This window comes from Mustela nigripes, chromosome 15 (assembly GCF_022355385.1).
Source record: "Mustela nigripes isolate SB6536 chromosome 15, MUSNIG.SB6536, whole genome shotgun sequence".
NCBI classification, from domain to species: domain Eukaryota; kingdom Metazoa; phylum Chordata; class Mammalia; order Carnivora; family Mustelidae; genus Mustela; species Mustela nigripes.
Genome location: NC_081571.1, coordinates 81,519,502 through 81,537,928, shown reverse-complemented (window position 1 = coordinate 81,537,928; position 18,427 = coordinate 81,519,502). Strand labels below are relative to the sequence as shown.

Genomic DNA, 18,427 nt, shown 5'->3' with positions numbered 1-18,427 from the left:
GTTCTGGAGATGGACCGGTGCATCTGAGCGTCTGAAGTCCCCAATTCCTTTCCACTCAGCCCTGGGCAGTTGCATATCCTGTAGATCTCAGTGTGCTCATCGATAAAACAGGAACAATATCAAGATCTACATCACAGAACTGCTAAAAGAATTAAGTGAACTAATATAAGTAATTCCTGAGCACTGTGTCTGGGACTTGCTGTCCTTGGAACATTTAATACAGTCTTACAAGTAGCTTCTTGTTGGTTTTTATGCCTACTCATAAATGTATGCATGTTTATTCATACGTGTGAGTGCACCCTTAAGATTCGGACCATGCTAAAATCTGAAAAAATCTGAAGTGTCAAAATCTGAAGTGTCAGATTCAAAATCTGTCAAAAATCTGAAGAGAAAAGAACTATAAAGTTGAATTTAGCAAATGATGTTCTTGCTCTAGTAGAGGCACTACAAGTTCTCTGTGATGGAAGTTTACATACCCAATAGTTTTTTTTTAAGATTTGTATATTATTTGTATATTTGACAGGCAGAGATCACAAGTGGGCAGAGAGGCAGGCAGAGAGAGAGAGGAGGAAATAGGCTCCCTGCTGAGCAGAGAGCCCAATGTGGGGCTTGATCCCAGGACCCTGAGATCATGACCTGAGCTGAAGGCAGAGGCTTAACCCACTGAGCCACCCAGGTGCCCATTAATTTTTTTTTTAAGATTTTTATTTATTTATTTATTTGACAGAGATCACAAGTAGGCAGAGAGGCAGGCAGAGAGAGAGGAGGAAGCAGGCCCCCTGCGGAGCAGAGAGCCCGATGTGGGGCTCGATCCCAGGACCCTGGGATCACCACCCCAGCCAAAGGCAGAGGCTTTAACCCACTGAGCCACCCAGGCGCCCCAAGGTGCCCATTAATTTCTAAACTATTTATAAACTAATGGAGAACTGAACAGATCAGAGTTCAAATATCACCTTCGCTCCATGCTGGTTGACCAAGGAACCACAGCCCTCAGGCACCCCATCCGCGACACAGGGAAATCGGTTACGACCTTCCAGAATTATCAGGAGCAGACAAAGAGAAAGATCTGCGGGAAGTGTCCAGTCAGTGACGGCTTTTGTTAGTTTTGGAAGTATCACAGTGGCAACCATAAGGGTACCATCAATTAAAAAATATATATATGCCACCATGTAACAACCATCAGTGTCTTCAAGCAGAAATCTGAATTTTTGAGGTATACTCAGACATCAAAATTCTCATAGACAAGCTACTTAATAATATTGTGGATTGGTGAGTCATAATGTTTGGGGTTTTTTAAATATATATGTTTTTAATTTATTTCATTTTAGAGAGGGAGCACAAGCGGGGGCGGGGTAAGGGGAGAGGGAAGAGAGAGCCTCAAGCAGAGCCCTGAGCCCAGCACCGGCCTTGATCCCACAACCCCGAGATCAGGACCCCACTGGCAGCCAAGAGTCAGATGCTCAAACAGCTGAGCCATCCGGCTGCCCTTCACAGTATTGTTTTAACTTTAAACCCCAAAACTATCTGGGGGGAACGTGCATAAAACAGAAATTATATGGCGAAGCTTCACCGTTCTCGCTCGCAGGCCCGAGGTTCGTCTGCACCACTCGCGGTCCTGCACAGTCTGGTTAGGGAAACCCGCAGCTCGTCCGCGGGGCAGAGCTCAGCCGCCGCCCGGGCTTCCTGCCGGCACCTGGCACCGGGCGGCCTGGCACCGGGGCGGCCCCTCCTCCGGCGGCAGCGGGCGCGTCGCAGGCTCGAGGGAACAGGCCTCGCGCGGCTCCTCCCCGGCGCCCGGGTCCCCCGACGGCCTCTGCCCTTGGCCAGCTGCCGTCCTGCACGGCCTCCCCTGGGCTCCGGGCCGAGTCGGCCTGGCACGGCGGCCTCTCGGACGCCGGCAAGAAGAGCCCGAGCTTCCTCTCCAGGGTCCCCGGGACGGGCAGGCGGGGGCTGCGCGCGGGACCTTCTCCCCACAGAGGGAAACACGCAAATAAACGGTGTAAACGGGTGTGGGAGAGAGACGGGGGCAGAGGCTGAGACGAGGTGCTCGTGCCCGAGCAAGCGAGTGAGGCCGCCCCGCCGCCCCCTCCTCTGCTTCTCGGGCTTCTTCCTTAAACGCGTCGGGCTGGGCATGTGCCGCTCGCGGGCACTTCCAGGGCGCGGCACGTGTGAGCCGCACATTCCCGACTCTTCGTCCCCTAGACTTACCAGCTAAATGTCTTTGATTCAGTCACATACCCGTGCTGCGGACTTATTATCAAAAACAATTTAGAATACTTTCCCACAGGGTTCTGAACACTAAAGAGGGAGAGCCTGGTGCCTGATAACCCTGTGGTTTTTGGTTTGTTTGCTTGGTTTTTGGTCTTCCCCTCTCTCCCCCCTTCTGGGTACATACCACTCAAGACTAAAAAGAAGGAGCCCCTGCCCTCGACTCCGTGCTACCGGCTTTCCACAAGTGGAGTTTACCTGACCATTCCCAGAGGTGACCTAACCCTTTCTATGCTCCCCATATTATAACCTTCTGCTAAGATAATGCAATCTCTTATGGCTTAAGATTTTCATTATGCTACCTGACAAAGAAGTAACCCCAAATTGCTTTCTAAGGTAGAGGTGACAAAGTCTACAATGTCCTAAGTTAGTTTTTTGCTTCACTTATTTTAAATTAAAAAAAAAAAGTACACCAACACTGACCTTGTGCTTTCACTTGTATTTTCCTTAACGATGTCCTTGACACAACGTTGCAAAGGCAGCGCTTGCCAATTTATAGGCAACACTGCCCTGAACACAATATAGGGTTAAGTCTAGAGTCAGTAGGACTTGGACTCAAATCTGGCTCCTGGCTGACCTGTGTGTCTTCCTGGCGGGGTCTGTCCCATGTGGATGTGGTCCTGTACCCTCTGCTCAGCTCCAGGTGAGAATTCAAAGGCACAAGGAAGATGACACTAGGACAAGGTCTAAAACATGACTGGTGCTGCTCCTTAAGCTGTATGTACTACAATGGTGATTACTACTAGGCTAACTAATAATAGGGGTACCTGGGTGGCTCAGTCTGTTAATCGTCTGCCCTTGGTTCAGGTCATGGTCCCTGGGTCCTGGGATCAAGCCCTGTATCAGGCTCCCTGCTCAAGTGGAGAGTCTGCTTCTCCCTGTCTCCCTCTCCTACTCACACACACACTCTCTCTTTCAAATAAACAAATAAAATCTTTTTTTAAAAAAGGTAACTAATAATAGAGTCCAGCAGAAATCAATTTGGGTTCCTCTTATCTTGAAACTTTGTGTTGGGAGGGCCTTCAAGATTTGCTTGCCCAAACTATGTGGCCAGATCAATCTTGTACTGTATCACAAAACCCAGAAGAGTCATCCTCAAAGAATATTTAAGTTGACCCTCACCTATGTTTTAATTATGAGAGACTTTCTCAGAGGAAGTTAAATGTGCATAATAAAATCCTTAGCCAAAAAACAAAACAAAACAAAACAAAAGGAGCCCTCCCGGAGAGTTCATTGCCACAGCGTCTCCTGTGACAGGTGTACTCTCAGGCAGCAATCACAAGTTCAAACACTCGATGAGTCAGAGTTTCCTTTCACTAACACACAAGGTTAGAAACAGGTCACACGCTCGGAGTCAACGGCTGCTTTCGGCTTATAATTCAAAATCGGACCTTTTCTGAAAATGCCACTACGCAGCATCACAGTCCCTTGCGTCGCGCATCAGTAGGGGGAAGACTAGGGACAACCGGCCTGCATTCCAGAGCCCAGCTCATCTGGGACTAAACCCATGAAAGCTGTTTCAAGGAGGCTGAGGATCAGCCATTAATGACTCTTTCGAACTTTGATTAAAGCTCCATTCTCATGAACACCGCATGCTGTACAAAGGAATTCGAAATAGAACTTGAAAAACAAACAGCCAGGAAAGAAGTAAATCATAGGAGGAACCATAAATTAAACAAAAACACAACCAAAAACCTTCTTTCTTCTTTTTTTCCCCTCCCGACCCTGAGGAGAGTGCGCCATCTAGTGGGAACTCCTGGTAAACGCGATCTTCTTTCCAGGGCTTCCCGTGTTCAGACGTGTTTTCCTCATCACCGCTGTTGTTGTTTTAACAATCTGTACGGGAGGATCCTTATGCAGAGTCTTACAAATCCTGCTCCCACGCGGCTCAGCGACAGGACCTCACGTCTGTACCTTGTACATCCCCCAGTTAAGCAAGAGTGCTATCTGCTTGTTCTAGGTACCCTTCCAACTCCAGAAGCCGCAAAGTATTTTTAGGGGCATTTTTCACTGAAATAAACCTCCATAAATTTTCATATGAGACTTTGAAAACTTTTAGTTCCAAAAACAGAGTCAAATTTTAAAACACACACACACACACACACACACACACACACACACACACACACTTTTGTAGCTTTAACTCTAAAGCGTCATCTCCAATGTTTCCTTCCCCTTGGAGTTCAACGAGGTGAGGGCGGAGGATGCACCCGGAGCCTGCCGCCAGCTCCCTGTCACTGCTACGTGGGCTTTTCCTGTGTCCTGCAGATGGTGAGCGGGTATGAACAGAGAGGACAAAAGGTGCATCTGGAGGAAGCAGGCTCGCAAGTCTTTGCAGCATTGGCCTTAAGACCCAACATACTTCATGGACATCACCGCACCAGTTGCCCTGTGGCGTGGGCATTGATAACGAAAGGCCTGTTCCGACGGTCTATTTAACAGAGATAGCGACACCTTTTTAAAGAGAATCAGATCAGTAGATGTGACAGTAGCCACAGTCCTCTTCACAACAGTATGTGTCCAGACACTGATCTTTCCCGGATCTACTGAACGCTGATTTTAAGGAGGAAACTCGGAAGAGCCACCGATTGGTGATGAGTTAGAAAGGTAGCAACTTGAGATTCATACTGCTGACTGCAAACAAGCCAAATGATTTCAAAAATTACGGTCCTTAAGGCACATCCTTACCGAATAAAGATTAGACCCCAACCCGAACTCATGTATCAGACAAATAGGAACTCCTCGAGACTTGTCAGCACACGGTAAAGAGTGAGAAGACCCACACAGCACAACCAGCGTGATGTATGCCTTGTAACTTGCAAAACAGCTTGTTTTATTATGAAACATATGTACATATTATGTACATTCTCATTGTACAAATGTTCCAATTGATATTTTTATGAATCTGGAGTTGTGGTGTGTATTTTTTATTGAGGAATGTTGTTTTGTTCCCATTCGATATTTAGAATACAATTTAATAAAATAAACTCTTTGTTCAAGGGCCTTGAATGATTCATGATTTTCTGAGTTCTTTCCTGTTGGAGCTTCTCACAAAGCAACCCCTGACTGTTTGACTTTCTAAATAGCCTGAGTGATTCCAAACTCTCTTTAGCAAAGAGAGATGAATGCTACAACTGGACCTTAAGAAAGAAAAGCTTGTTTTCTCCCCCACGCTCATACACTTGGAGTGACGGGTCCAAACCTCAGAACCAGAAGTTCTACTGTTTCTTTGCCTGGCAGATTAGACTCTGCTCCTTTACTCTTCAGAGGTCTACGTCAAAATACTAAGCACACGTGTGCAAATGCACACAGACACACTCCCTAAACCAATTATCTGCTATCGACGTGGAGTTCTTGCTTGGAAGCAAGATTCAGAACACAGGAATCCACCAGACATTTCTCCCTCGAGCCTCCTCTTGAACCCCTGACCCAGGGGTTCCGATCTGATGCTTTTCCTCCCAGGGAGAACGTCTCCCACTGGAGATGCTCTGTGTAGCGAAACAAGGTCTAATTCCAGGGACTGTGTTTGTAGCGCGGCTGTTAGAGGCCATATTCTCTTTGGCACAAGCTTCTTTACAGTTCTGGGTTTGATTTCCTCCTTTATGAGACAAGAGGATTTGATTTAAAAAAAAAACAAAAAACATTTCTGTGCCCTAGGAACTTCAAATTTCCATTTTTTTTTTATGACTTTCATTTCTTTTTTTGTTTTCTTTTTTTTAAATGACTTTTAACTGAGCTCCCATGCTCCAGTACTGGTGTTTATTCTTCTGAATTTCTGTTGTTTGGGAGCAGAATAGACCCCTGAAGTCCTTCGTTTTAAATAAGACACAAACTTGATAAGGTCTTAACCTCTCGACCACTCTTCCCCATTCAACGTGATACACTGTACCTACACCCCTGGAGGTAATACCTTCAGAGAAGTGGGATGAGAGTAGTTTAGCATATCACGGTGAGTTAGCAAAGGGCAAAGTCATCCCATTGCCTGGCCCTGTGCCGCACCGGCAGTCCCACATCACAGCAGTGGCCGCCAGGGAGGCCGCCCCGCTGCCTCTCCGTCCCATTCCAGGAGCTCAGCGCCCATGAGATCCCATCACCGCTCCACACCCCTCACCTCTCCCATTGGCATCTCCACTCTGTAGCCCCACAAACTTCTCTACCTTGACGTCTTAACCAGCAAGACCCATTCTCCACCCAGCCCTGGATCTACCAGGGAGCTCGGGTCAGTGCGCCCAGCGCCCTCTTGCTCCCGTCTCCCACCTGCTTCTCTCCTGAAGGGGGCTGACTCTCCTCACTGTGTCCTTCTCCTTCTGATCCAAATCTGGACCCCCCTTCTCGGGGAGATGCATTGGATAGGGCAGGCGGCAGAAACGCACAGGACGCAAAGACATTCCACAGCTCACCCCCTTCACGGCTTCCTCTGCCCCCGTCCCATCCCGTGACCAAGACACCTGCATCCGAGCCAATGCTTTCTGCCTCCGGAGCAGAAAATGAGCTCTCCAGTTTATGCGTGTGCTGTGTCTTCATCCTTCATGCAATTTCATCGGTTACTAATGAATAACGATTGCCAAATAACACTTCCCATTATTTCAAGACTGCCAAAGGTTAGGAATGCATAACTCATGTTCTATCCAAAATACCTGAAGGAATATAAAAGTTTATAATGCACTAATCATTTAAATCTGATTTGACAACTAGGAAAACAGAAACACAGCTTCATACACGTACACAGACACATGCTCAAGCCCCAGCATTCGGTAATACGCTGTTACAATCTTGTTTCACTGAAGGTTGTAACCTAACAGCACTCAATTATTCCTCTGACTCACCACTTCTTCTCCAAAAAATAAGAAGAAAAGTTAAGACTGCTAAAATGCCATCACAACCGGAAGACAGAATTACTACATAGAAAACACGCAGTCACTTACCGGTGTGCATGTAAATTACTCAGGTGAAGTCCGTATTTTTCCTCAGCAGATAGTCCATCCATCAACAAGTAGAAAATGAGGAAATTGCTCTGGCCAAGCGGTTGTGAAACCAGTCTGGATTTCTCGAGCATATATGTATAAATTCTGGCTGGTTAAAGCAGAAACAAAAAGTGACCCCATTAAACGGCATTACTAGTTCCATTTCCATACATTTACACAAACTAATTAATTGCAAGAGATAATAAAACAGCCATTTTCAAACACAGGACTTTTGAAAAATATCTTTAGGCTCTATTTTTTAGAGCAGTTTTTAGGTTTGCAGAAAAATTTAGCAGAGAATCCTGAGAGCTCCAACGTATCCGGTCTCTCCTCGCCAATGCACGGTTTCCCCTTTAGTGACATCTTGCACGAGGGCAGTAAATTTGTGAAAACCAAGGACGCAACACTATTACTTCATTATTAACCAGTGTCTGTAAAAATATGTTGGTGTTCCCTTTTTGCGTTGTACACTCCATGGGTTTTAAGAAATCCGTGATACCACGTGTCCAACACAGGCTTATTTCGTTGCCCTAGAAGTCCCAGGCTCCACTACTCTCCCCACCTGCTTCCCTAACTCCGGACACCCACTGTTCCTCCATGTCTCCGTCCATTTACCTTTCCCAGCACGTTGTGCATTTAGAATCCTGCAGCATGTGAGCAGTGCAGGTTGCCATCATTTCTGTCCCTTTCACTCAAGAATATGTATTTAAGGTCTTCTTTGTCTTTTCACGGCTTGATCGTTTACTTCCTGTAGTCCATCATAGGCACACACGACGGCTCATTTATCTACTCACCTATTAAAGGACATCCTGGTTGCTTATAGTTTCGGCAATTATGAATAAAGCTGCTATAAACATTTGTGTCCACATGATGTGCGGACACAAGTTTTCCACTCAGTTGGGTAAACACCGAGGCATGTGATTCCTGGATCGTATGGGAAGACTATGTTTAGCTTTGTAAATACCACCAAACTGTCTTCCAAAGTGGCCGCACCATTTTGCATCCCCACCAGCAATTAACCAGGGTTCCTATTGCTCCACGTCCTCTGGCCAGTAATTAGTGTCATATGCGTTCTGAATTTCAAACATTCTAGTATTTTTGCAGTGGTATTTCCTTTTTGTCCTAACTCTCATTTCCTAGATCGCCTATAATGGGGACCATCTTTTCACATGCTTATTTATGTTCTGTTTGTGTGTCCTCTTTGGTGAGGTGTCTAGACATTTTGACCATTTTTTTTTTTTTTAAAGTGGGATGTTTGTTTTCCTGTTGCTGAGTACTAATAGCTTATCGCAACTTTTGGCTAACAGTCTTTTATCCGTTGTGTTTTTGCCAATATTTTCTCCTTACCTGGGGTTCATCATTTCATTCTCTTCACAGTGTCCTGCACTGAACAGTTGTTTTTAACTTTAATGAAGTCCAGCTTACCAATTATTCCTTTCATGGGTTGTGTTTTAGTGTTGTATTGAAAAGGGATTGCCAAACACAAGGTCCCCTAACAAAAATTTATCTTATATTATCTTTTAAGAAGTTTTACAGTTTTGTTTTTGCAGTTAGATTTATGATCCATTTCGAGTCATCTTTTTTTTTTTTTTTGCATGTGAATGTTGTGCTGTTCTCACATAAACTATTGAAATGATCATTTCTCCATTGAATTACCTTTGTTCCTTTGTTAAAGACCAGTTAACTGCATTATGTGGATCTGTTTCTGGTCTCTCTGTTCTTTCCCGTTCTAACGTCTGTTCTTTCACCAGCTCCGCACTGTCCTGATCCCGACAATTTTAGAGTACGTCTTGAAGCTGGGTAGCACCAGCTCTTCAACTTTGTCTCCTCTTTAAATTGAAGTTGTGTTGCCTATTCTGGATCTTTTAACTCTCCATATAAACATTATGTTAATATCCACAAAGTACTGCTGGAATTTCTATTAGGATAGTGTTGAACTTATAGATCAAATTAAGAAAAAATGGATATCTTAACGATATGAAGCCTTCTTATCCATGAACTTTGAATATTTCTCCCTCTGTTTAGATCTTCTTTGATTTTTTTTAACCAGAGTTTTATAGTTTTCCTTATAAAGATCTTATAAATATTTTGTTAGATTTGTACCTAAATAGTTCATTTTTTGGTGGTGGTGAAAATAATACATTTCTAATGTCAAATTCTAATCATTCATTGCTGATATACAGGAAAGCAACTGACTTTTGCATATTAATCATGTATCCTGAATTGCTGGCTTACTAGTTCTAGGACATTTTTGTTGTTGTGATTCTTTCCAAATTTCTACAGAGATAATCATGTCATCTGTGAACAAAGACAGTTTTATTTCTTTCTTTCTACTCTGTATATATACATATTCTTTTCTTGTCTTACTGCATAAGCTAGGACTTCTAGTACAACGCTGAAAACAAGTGGTGAGAGGGACAGTCTTACCTTGTTCTTGACCCAACATTGAACTTTTGTGTGCAAACATAATCTGACACAAAACATGTCCTTGGGTATAACAACAAAAACACCCAAAAAAGTTTTAGAATTTTCTTCATTTTGTGTAATTTGAAAGCACAAGTCATACAGCTATGGAATATATATGTGTGTGTGTGTGTGTGTGTGTGTGTGTAATTACAAAATATTCTGCTATAGACCCCAGCAAGTATTACTATTGACCAGATCAGAAGTGTATAGGGCCCCATTATAGAAAAAACAAAAACATAGACAATAGTTTCTCACTGTTGCAAACACTGGAAGCAACCCACTGCAGGAAAGGCACACATGACTTGAATCTATGCAGATGCAATTTAATATAGAGAAGGTATATTGGGAAAATTTTAAGACCTATACTGAAATCATATAAAGGAGCCAAGTTACGGCTTCTAGCCTGATGGTAGATAATGAAACAGATGCTTTGATAATAAGATTTGTATCTCAACTAAGGAATAAGACAGATGATGTGTTTATTTAGTTTTTTAAAGATTTTATTTATTTATTGAAGAGAGAGATAATGAGAGAAAAGGAGAGCATGAGAAGGGGGAGAGGGTTAGAAGGAGAAGCAGACTCTCTGCTAAGCAGGGAGCCCAATGAAGGACTCAATCCTGGGACTCCAGAATCATGACCTGATCCGAAGGCCGTCACTTAACCAACTGAGTCCCCCAGGTGCCTGGTGACATGTGTGTAAAGTGGCACATGCCCAGGATGAACAGTGTCTAGCCATCTTGTGATTTTTGTGAACTCACATATACTGTAGCAGAACACCTAAATTCATTATTTGAGGTTTTCATCTTTTAACATTACAAAAATACAAACGAAAACAACCCGTCAGGAGAATATGCCGTTGACCTCTTTTTTCACAGAAGCTGAGCAATGACCAGAGGATAAAGGATGGGAATCACAAGCCTGATTTCGCTTCCAAGATAGGACTAGCAAGACAGAAATTACTGTCCATCAACACTTATGGTTAAATGTCTGACAGGCTGAAAATTCTAGTTTTTCTGGAGTGTTTTTTTACTTGTAAAACAGTAAATGATTAAGCGTTCCAATTTCAAATGCAACTGTGAATTATCTGAAGTAAGGATCCATGGTCAATAAATAAATAATTTTTGATCAAAAGGTGGCAGTTCCTTGGAAGCCAAATGGACAAAACTATACCCTACATTTGAACTAGAAACGTCACCTTGTGTAATGAGTCTGCCAATAATTATTCTCCAAAAGCAAACATGTGAAGTCTCCCAGTGTTGGTTTCATATAGCAAATCTACTGGAAAAAATGGAACCACTAATATGTGCTTCCCTCTGGTAAAATTCATTAAGTGGTCCATTCAGCCCATCATAATGATTATCAGTGCCAAAAGAACCCAAAAAACCCAAAACCTCAAAATTAATACTATTAAGAAAAGTCGTCTTACTAAAAACCTTTTAGAAAAGTTGTTGTAAGTGCATAAACAAAGTCTCTTTCAAAATAATTCCTTTAATTAGTTGCCCAAAGGTGATGCTAAAATTAGAAGGGGGTATTATAGTTTCTTTCCCATCCCTCCTTGAGTATGAAATCAGGTGAGAATTTCAAGGAGAGTTCTTAATTACTACACTTTCTTTCCTCTCTTTTTTTTCTTTCTTAAGCAAATTATTTGCTGAAAACATTTTCCATATCATTAATAACATAAACCCTGTTCAAGAGAATGTTTTCTAAAATCCCATTGGAAATAAACTACAAAGGCTGTTCCTACGCATGGTTTTTCAGCCATCAGCCACGGAAGTACTGACAGGGAATGGAGAGCTGAAGTTGTCTTCTGACCATCACGCTCTATATTCGGAGAAAAGGCTGATCCCACGCCCATTTGTCCCAGCCAAAGTCCAAGCTTCCTTTAGAACAGCATTCAAAACTAATCAAATTCCACATCATAGAGTGACTTCAATACCTTTAATCTAAATTCAAAAACAGTGTAATTAGTAATCATCCCAGGCAGCTCATCTCCCGCAGTGAATAAAATTGCTGTGGGTTAGCGGGATTCTGATCAGTAGGATTTTGAAAAAAAAAAAAAAGAAAAAAAAAAAAAAACTTAAAGGAGCTTTTAGCTAGAAGAAAACACAAAACAACCAGAAATTTAAATTTCTGTGAGACTCTAATATTCTTCCAAATGGAGAAAATGCCAGCTTTTCTGCTGTGTCTGAAATTACAGTGAAATAAAGGAAGGAAAATGATAGGTATGGAGTTGAGGTTTGACTCATTCATGTAAATGTCCACACAGAAGGAAATGGCTAACTGTTTTTATTGGTTTTGGTTTTTGTTTTGTTTTGTTTTGTTTTTTGACTTCTCAAGACCTCCTGTATGCTTTAAAAGATGTCTTATTTCAGGAATATTCCTGACTAGAAATAGCTCTGTGATCCTCTGTCTTTCTGGAAATCTACATATGAGTGTGCTGCTCAGAAAGTTCTGGCACTGTAAAGACATACATGTTCACAGATTATATAGGACATAATATGCCGTAAAAGTATTTTACAGACATATTACTTTTTCTTCAATTATAAAAGAAAATGGAAGAAATAAATCTCCTCTCCTTCAAGAAAGACAAATAAATACCTTCATGGCCCTTCCCTTTGCCTTCGAGAAATTTCCAGCACTCACTGCCACTGCCTCACTCTTCTCCTTAGAAATCATGACCAGTTGGGATCTCTTCCCAGAGCCCCATCATGTCTTCAATTAGAAGTTACCCAAAAGCACACCGTTGCTTAATTAATATATCCAAATATTCTCTTTTTCACTCTTACGTAGTTCTTTTGACTTCATTATCCCAGACTAACACAAGGGGCCGTACGAGGGAAGGTGCCTCAAGGAGGATCCCAAGGGTGACTCCGGGTCCTGAATGGGACATTGCCAATCTCCACCTTCCCTGAACTTCGATGTCCCCACACTAATGTGGGGATGGAGAGACAGAAAGGCCCCAGGCTTCCTCTGGCCTCCAAGAGGAAGGGACCACCATTCAATGCACTTGCGTGGACCAGGCCCTGAGCCGGGGGCGTTCGGACGTTGGCCTCCTTTAAATTCTGTTGTCAGCCTTTTCATGTTGAAACCCAACTGGCTTATCGCCACTAAAAGATGCTGCTTCTCAAAGAAGGTGAGATGAATTAACGCCCTGTGGAACTTCTAAAAAAAATCTGATCGAGAGGACAAAACTAAGGATGACTGATGATGCTAATAATGGAGATGAAGAAGATTATCCAAAAATACCCACAAGCGAAAGCCCTAATAGATTTTCCATCCCATCCATGTGCTGTAACTGTAAGCTAAGTTTCCTAAGTAGATAACATAGCCCTGGCATATGCATTGGGAGGCACTTCTGGTTGTTAGGAAATTTCAGTTTCTGCTTAAACAGATGTGGCGTCCCCAGGCACAGGTGAGTCAGAAGCCCAGTACCCTCCCTTCCCACATGCGGGCTCTGCACCTGCCTCCCTCCGCAGACCTTCTACACACGGCCACTTTACCAATCCCCACGGAACAGAGTGGCACTAAGGATGCATAATATGGTTCTATTCTTGCCATATACAGTCTGTTATTACGAAGAGGAATTGGCTCTAATTAAAAAAAAAAAAAAAAAAGCCCAGAGTTCAATATTGATAGCTTTCTAATCTATTTACGCTCTCAGTAATTTGTGTTTTTTGTGGACATGAGTGAGTCCCTGATGGCTTTACACAATTTCCTCCCTGACGTGAAGAATGGTGACCTCATCGTACTGACGCTTCACATGCATTCCTTAGCCTTATTGGTCCTACAAATACTTAGCAAGGCCTTGCTCTACTCTGCACCGGGCAGACCAGATCCGCACCACCAATGGGCTTATACCCCAATAGGAGACACAGACAGCAACCGACCCAACAAATCATGAAGAGGACACTTCCAGATTTTGACAAGTGCTATAGAAGAAATAAGTAAGGAGACAGATCTAGGGATCCAGGGTCACCTTCGAATGAGTTTGGGGAAGAAAGAGAGGTTTCTCTGAAGAAGTGACCTGCACTGAACCCAGGACAGTGAGAGCTGCCTGCCCATTCCAGGAGAAGAGGTAAGCCTCCTCCAGACAGCAGAGAGCGAAAACCAAGCCTTGGCCTCATGTAAGCGAGGAACTTAAAAAGTCTGGCGAGGCTGGAGAACATGGACCAGGTGGGGTGGGGGGACAGGGGAGGTCGGGGAGGACGCAGGCACAGGGGGCTGTGAGGGCTGCAGTGTGCAAGAACAGGGAACTGGTCCTGGGCTTGACATACTGATGAGGGCGGCGAGGGGCTCTGCGGATTGAGAGGGGGAATGGTTGAGGCATAGCCTGACAGCAGTGGCTGATTTCCATTTCCACAGAGCTACACAGCATGCTATCTTCTAATTAACATTCATGAAGGTAAATGAGGCAATGACTTAGGAAAAAGAATTAGTCTGAACACCACAAAATGGGTTCGGTTTATCTCTTGGAGGGAAGGGTGTTCCAAACAAGGCTAAATTCATAAAACAGGGGAACACAGGACCTCAGGGGAGCCTTCAAGGCCACAGGAGCCGGAGAAGCAGGGCTTCTCCTCAGTTCACTGGACCAGAGGACATTCTGACTGGTGAGCCAGCCAAGGGCTCCAATGCAGTACAACTGGGCAGTAGTGACGGGTCCAGAGACACAGCCAGGAATCCCAAGGGGGGTGTCAGAAATGGGGTGAATGTCCACAATGTCCCCAATCGCCAAACTGTGGAAGGAGCCGGGATGCCCTTCCACAGATGAATGGATAAGGAGATGTGGTCCATCCGCACAATGGAGGATGCTCAGCCAGCAGAAGGGGGGAATATCCAGCATTTGCATCGACGTGGATGGCCCTGGGGGGGATTATGCTGAGCGAAGCAAGTTAAGAAGAGAAAGACAATTATCATCTGGTTTCTCTCATACGTGGAGCATAAGGCATAGTGTGGAGGACCACAGGGAAGGGAGGGAAGACTGAACGGGAAGAAATCAGAAAGGGAGACAAACCATGAGAGACTCTGGACTCTGGGAACAAAACGGAGGTCACAGAAGGGAGGGGCGGGAGGAGAGGGGACTGGGTGATGTATTACGGAGGACACGTGTGGGCTGAGCACGGGGCGTCACACACAGTCACAACAAAACTTGGGATGCACCCCAAGCTGGCTAATGATCCTTCTAAAAAAGAGAGAAAAGAAAAGAAATGGGGTGAGGCAGGAAGGGGCCGGCATATCTGACTTCTCTTACAGTGACCACCTGAGCCCACAGGCTGCTGAGCCCTGGGAGAGCCCGGACGCAAGCCAACATGCAGTCATGTCGGTTTATGCCGGGATATAAGTGACCAACGACTGTCGGGGAAGACAGTTGGGACTATTGGCAAAATGAGAAGTCAATGTTACAGGGAACTAAAATACGTCAACGTGAAACCAAACAGTACATTGTAAAGAACGTGTTTATATGGACCCTGTAGAAGAAAGCATCAGAAATACATAAAAGCTTATTTCCGAAGAAATCATAATAGGAAAATAATTTGACTTCATGCCCATATAATAAATATTAAAAAATTTAAAAAAAAAAAGTCGCCTCAGTCTGCAAAGACTTCAGGACAGCAGCTTCCAAGGTTTGAAGTTTTAGCTCATAGTCCTCATATCAGACAGCCTGATAACTTCCAAAACCACAGCTCATTTTGTTATTGTTATGAGCGCACAATCCCACAGTCAAGCTGTTAGGAACACTCCGTCAACATCACAGAAAAGGAGACAACATTATGACCTAACAAAGTATCCCGTGGGGAGCTGGGTTTATCCTGGATCGGGGGAACGTTCTGGTTTTGCATGTCTCGTTGCCACAGGAGGTCTGCACCTCACCGCACCACCTGCAAAGGGCGCCGGCCCAGCCTGCTCGCTGAGCTGAGCACAGGGGTGAGGGGTGGCGTACACACTACGGGTTCACAAACACCGTCGTGGCTCTGCCCGCCCTCCCCGCGGTGAGGGGCGCTACAGCAAGCCCTTCGCAGCCTCCACTGTAAGACTTCAAAAGTAGTTTCTCCCCAACGAAGTGAAACAAGGCTTAAAGGAATATGCGAGAGCGTGGTCTGGTGTCGAGTTTTCCTGTTGGGAGAAGAGTCTAAGGGACATCCGCCCGACGTCCACGCACAGATCCAGCCCGGGAGCCCTCCGTGCTGCGCCAAGTGTCCTTGCGGAAGGATGCTCTGTGATGGGGCACCTGGGGTTCCAAACACTGCAGAGGTCTCTACCACATAGATCTGAATACTTAGAGACAACAAAACGGTCCCCTGGGGAAAAGACTGAAAGGACACTGCCTTATCTTATGTCACAACCTTGCACATACTCAGAGCCTTAATACATTAAAGGACCTTCAAAAGACCAGATATGATCTTCCCACCATTAATTTCATAAGTGCACCTAAGCCCTGAAAACGCCTCTACACTCTTAGATGAAAAGTACAAGTCCTTAGGGATTCAAGTCTGCAAGTTACCTCAGAGTCCCGAGCGACAGGTACTGGCTGAATGCAAGCTCATCACTGTCGGCAGAGGTTTCCTACTACTTGCACACTACAGACTCACCTATGGGGTTATGGTAAGAGGTTCTAGACGTCGGTCCGTCCTGAGGGTGCTGGCACGGGCACCGGGGAACTCAGAACAATGACATTGTTAAATAAATAATCAGATGGGGGAAGTGTTGGGCTGAAAGCCAGACGAGAATGTTCTTTATTAATTAAATTTTCTTCAAAATAAACAGTCCCCACTTTTCTATAGCCGTTATTTCATAAAACTGAGCCTCATATTTTCTATCATAATTCATGGCTGCATCCCTGATTAGGGAGCTGGCATTAAGTTATAACCGTAGGAGCAACAGTATCTATAAAGAGAACATGCCTCTCTCAACCTTAAAATTAGTAAGAGAATACTCTGTCCAAGACACCCATCGCCACTATTTTAGAAAAGTGGATAATTTAAGGGAAACTCTAGAGCACCACAAAGTACAAAATCAACCTGTAACCTACATTCACTTGACCTAGTTTGAGGTGTAAAAATCTTACTCAAGTTTGGTTTATTATTTTAGGGAACACTTAAAATTCAGAAGCCTCTTCCAGGAGACCCATTTGGATAACTCAGCTCTCCTGAAAAACTGTGTGTAAAAGTAGTTTAAATGATTATCTCTTTTGTTTTTCCTTCACAAAAGGAGCCTGGAGATCAGCAGAGATTATCAAAGGTATCCACCGGCCTGAGCCTCCTCTAGTGTTCGGTGCCTCTTTTTGGGGGGTAACGAAGAAGTTCCAAACTGAAAATTAGTTTGAGAGGTCAAGATAATGCAACAGATCCCCCTTATTCTCTGTGGCGTCCCACATTGTGTCCCACAAATGACATGCCTAAGTGCCAACCTGAGGGCCCAGGGACGTGACGTGACGGAGCAGGGAAGCAGCAGATGTACTCATGGTAGGATGAGGCCACGCCGTAGGGCAAGAGCTTCTAGATCGGCACAGTCCCCCCCCCCCACCCCCCAAATCCTACTTCACTCATTCACCCAGTCCGCCTGCTCTCTGTGGTTTCCCCTTTCCATTTTACAAATTGACCTTAGTCCATGTGGTTTGATCAAGGTCATGGGTGCATGGGTTGGGCCTTGGACCCAGGACTTCTGGAGTCTGAGCTCTGTGCAGAATCTGAGGCTCCTCTATAGTCCTGCATACTTCTTGCCCTCTGCTCGAGCGACTCCCACAGGCTCAACTGGCCCTTTACTCACTTACTCACTTGACACTGAACGTTGACTCTACCCGACCTTGTGCAAGACCCTCATCTGCCCTTTGGTGATGAAGAGATGCAGACAGACAAGTGGACGCAGACAGGCGAGGTCCAGCTCCCTGACTATCTGGCAAGCCTTTAAGGGCAGGACCCGGTCCAATGCACGGTTGAGCCAACGCTTCACACAACAGGATGCGCGTGTAAGTGGCCGGTGAAACACAAAATGGGCTTTTTAAGAAAAGAAGTAGTCGTGCTGGAGCTGGACAGGTCCTATGTGACCGGTGTTTGTCAGGAGGGAGACACGGGCACAGACCCCGTGACAAGTGAGGCTGAGACCTGAGCATTACAGCTACCAGCCCATGAGCCCCAAATTTGGCAGCACCCATTGGAGGCTGCAAGAGGCCAGGAGGATGGTCCCATTGGGACATCCAGGACAGTGCCGTCCTGCTGATCCAGACTTCTGCTCCAAGCCAGCGAGCTTGTAGCGCTTTGTCAGAGTGGGTCTCGCATGCTCCTACACTCCACAGAATTTCCATGTGGGGTCTTTCTTCTAGGGGACAATCCGTGCCATCCAGTCCCTCTGCTGGGCACAGGAACTCTGGTCACATTACCAGGAGCTTCCTGGGTGGACTTGGGGAACTTGGGGCCTTCCCCGCTTCTCCAGAACGATGCCGCAGAAGTCCTGTGGAGGCTGTTACGGGCGTGTGAGGGGTCTGCGCCTTGGCCGCGCTGGGGTGGCCGGGGCCTGGGGAGAGGGCACGGTGGGGGCCTCCCCAGGAAGTCGCTGGGAAGGTCTCAAGATTCTCTCTGGGACATCTGAGCAGAGCTCCCGCACAGGTCCTCGTTCTCTCTGGGACATCTGAGCAGAGCTTCCGTACAGATCCTCGTTCTCTCTGGGACATCTGAGCAGAGCTCCCGCACAGGTCCTCGTTCTCTCTGGGACATCTGAGCAGAGCTCCCGCACAG

At 45.2% G+C, this 18,427-nt stretch overlaps 1 protein-coding gene across 5 annotated transcripts in view; it reads right to left on the bottom strand.

Moving 5' to 3' along the window:
* Positions 1-18,427, bottom strand: part of MYO16 (myosin XVI) — a 576,627-nt gene that overhangs the window by 246,815 nt on the left and 311,385 nt on the right. For all 5 annotated transcript variants that reach the window (XR_009400078.1, XM_059378159.1, XM_059378158.1 and 2 more), the window contains exon 16: positions 7,194-7,341. Coding sequence is in view for 4 of the 5 variants with exons in the window: in XM_059378159.1 (XP_059234142.1) it covers positions 7,194-7,341 (148 nt within the window). In the remaining variant the exon portion in view is untranslated. The remainder of the gene's footprint in view (positions 1-7,193; positions 7,342-18,427) is intronic.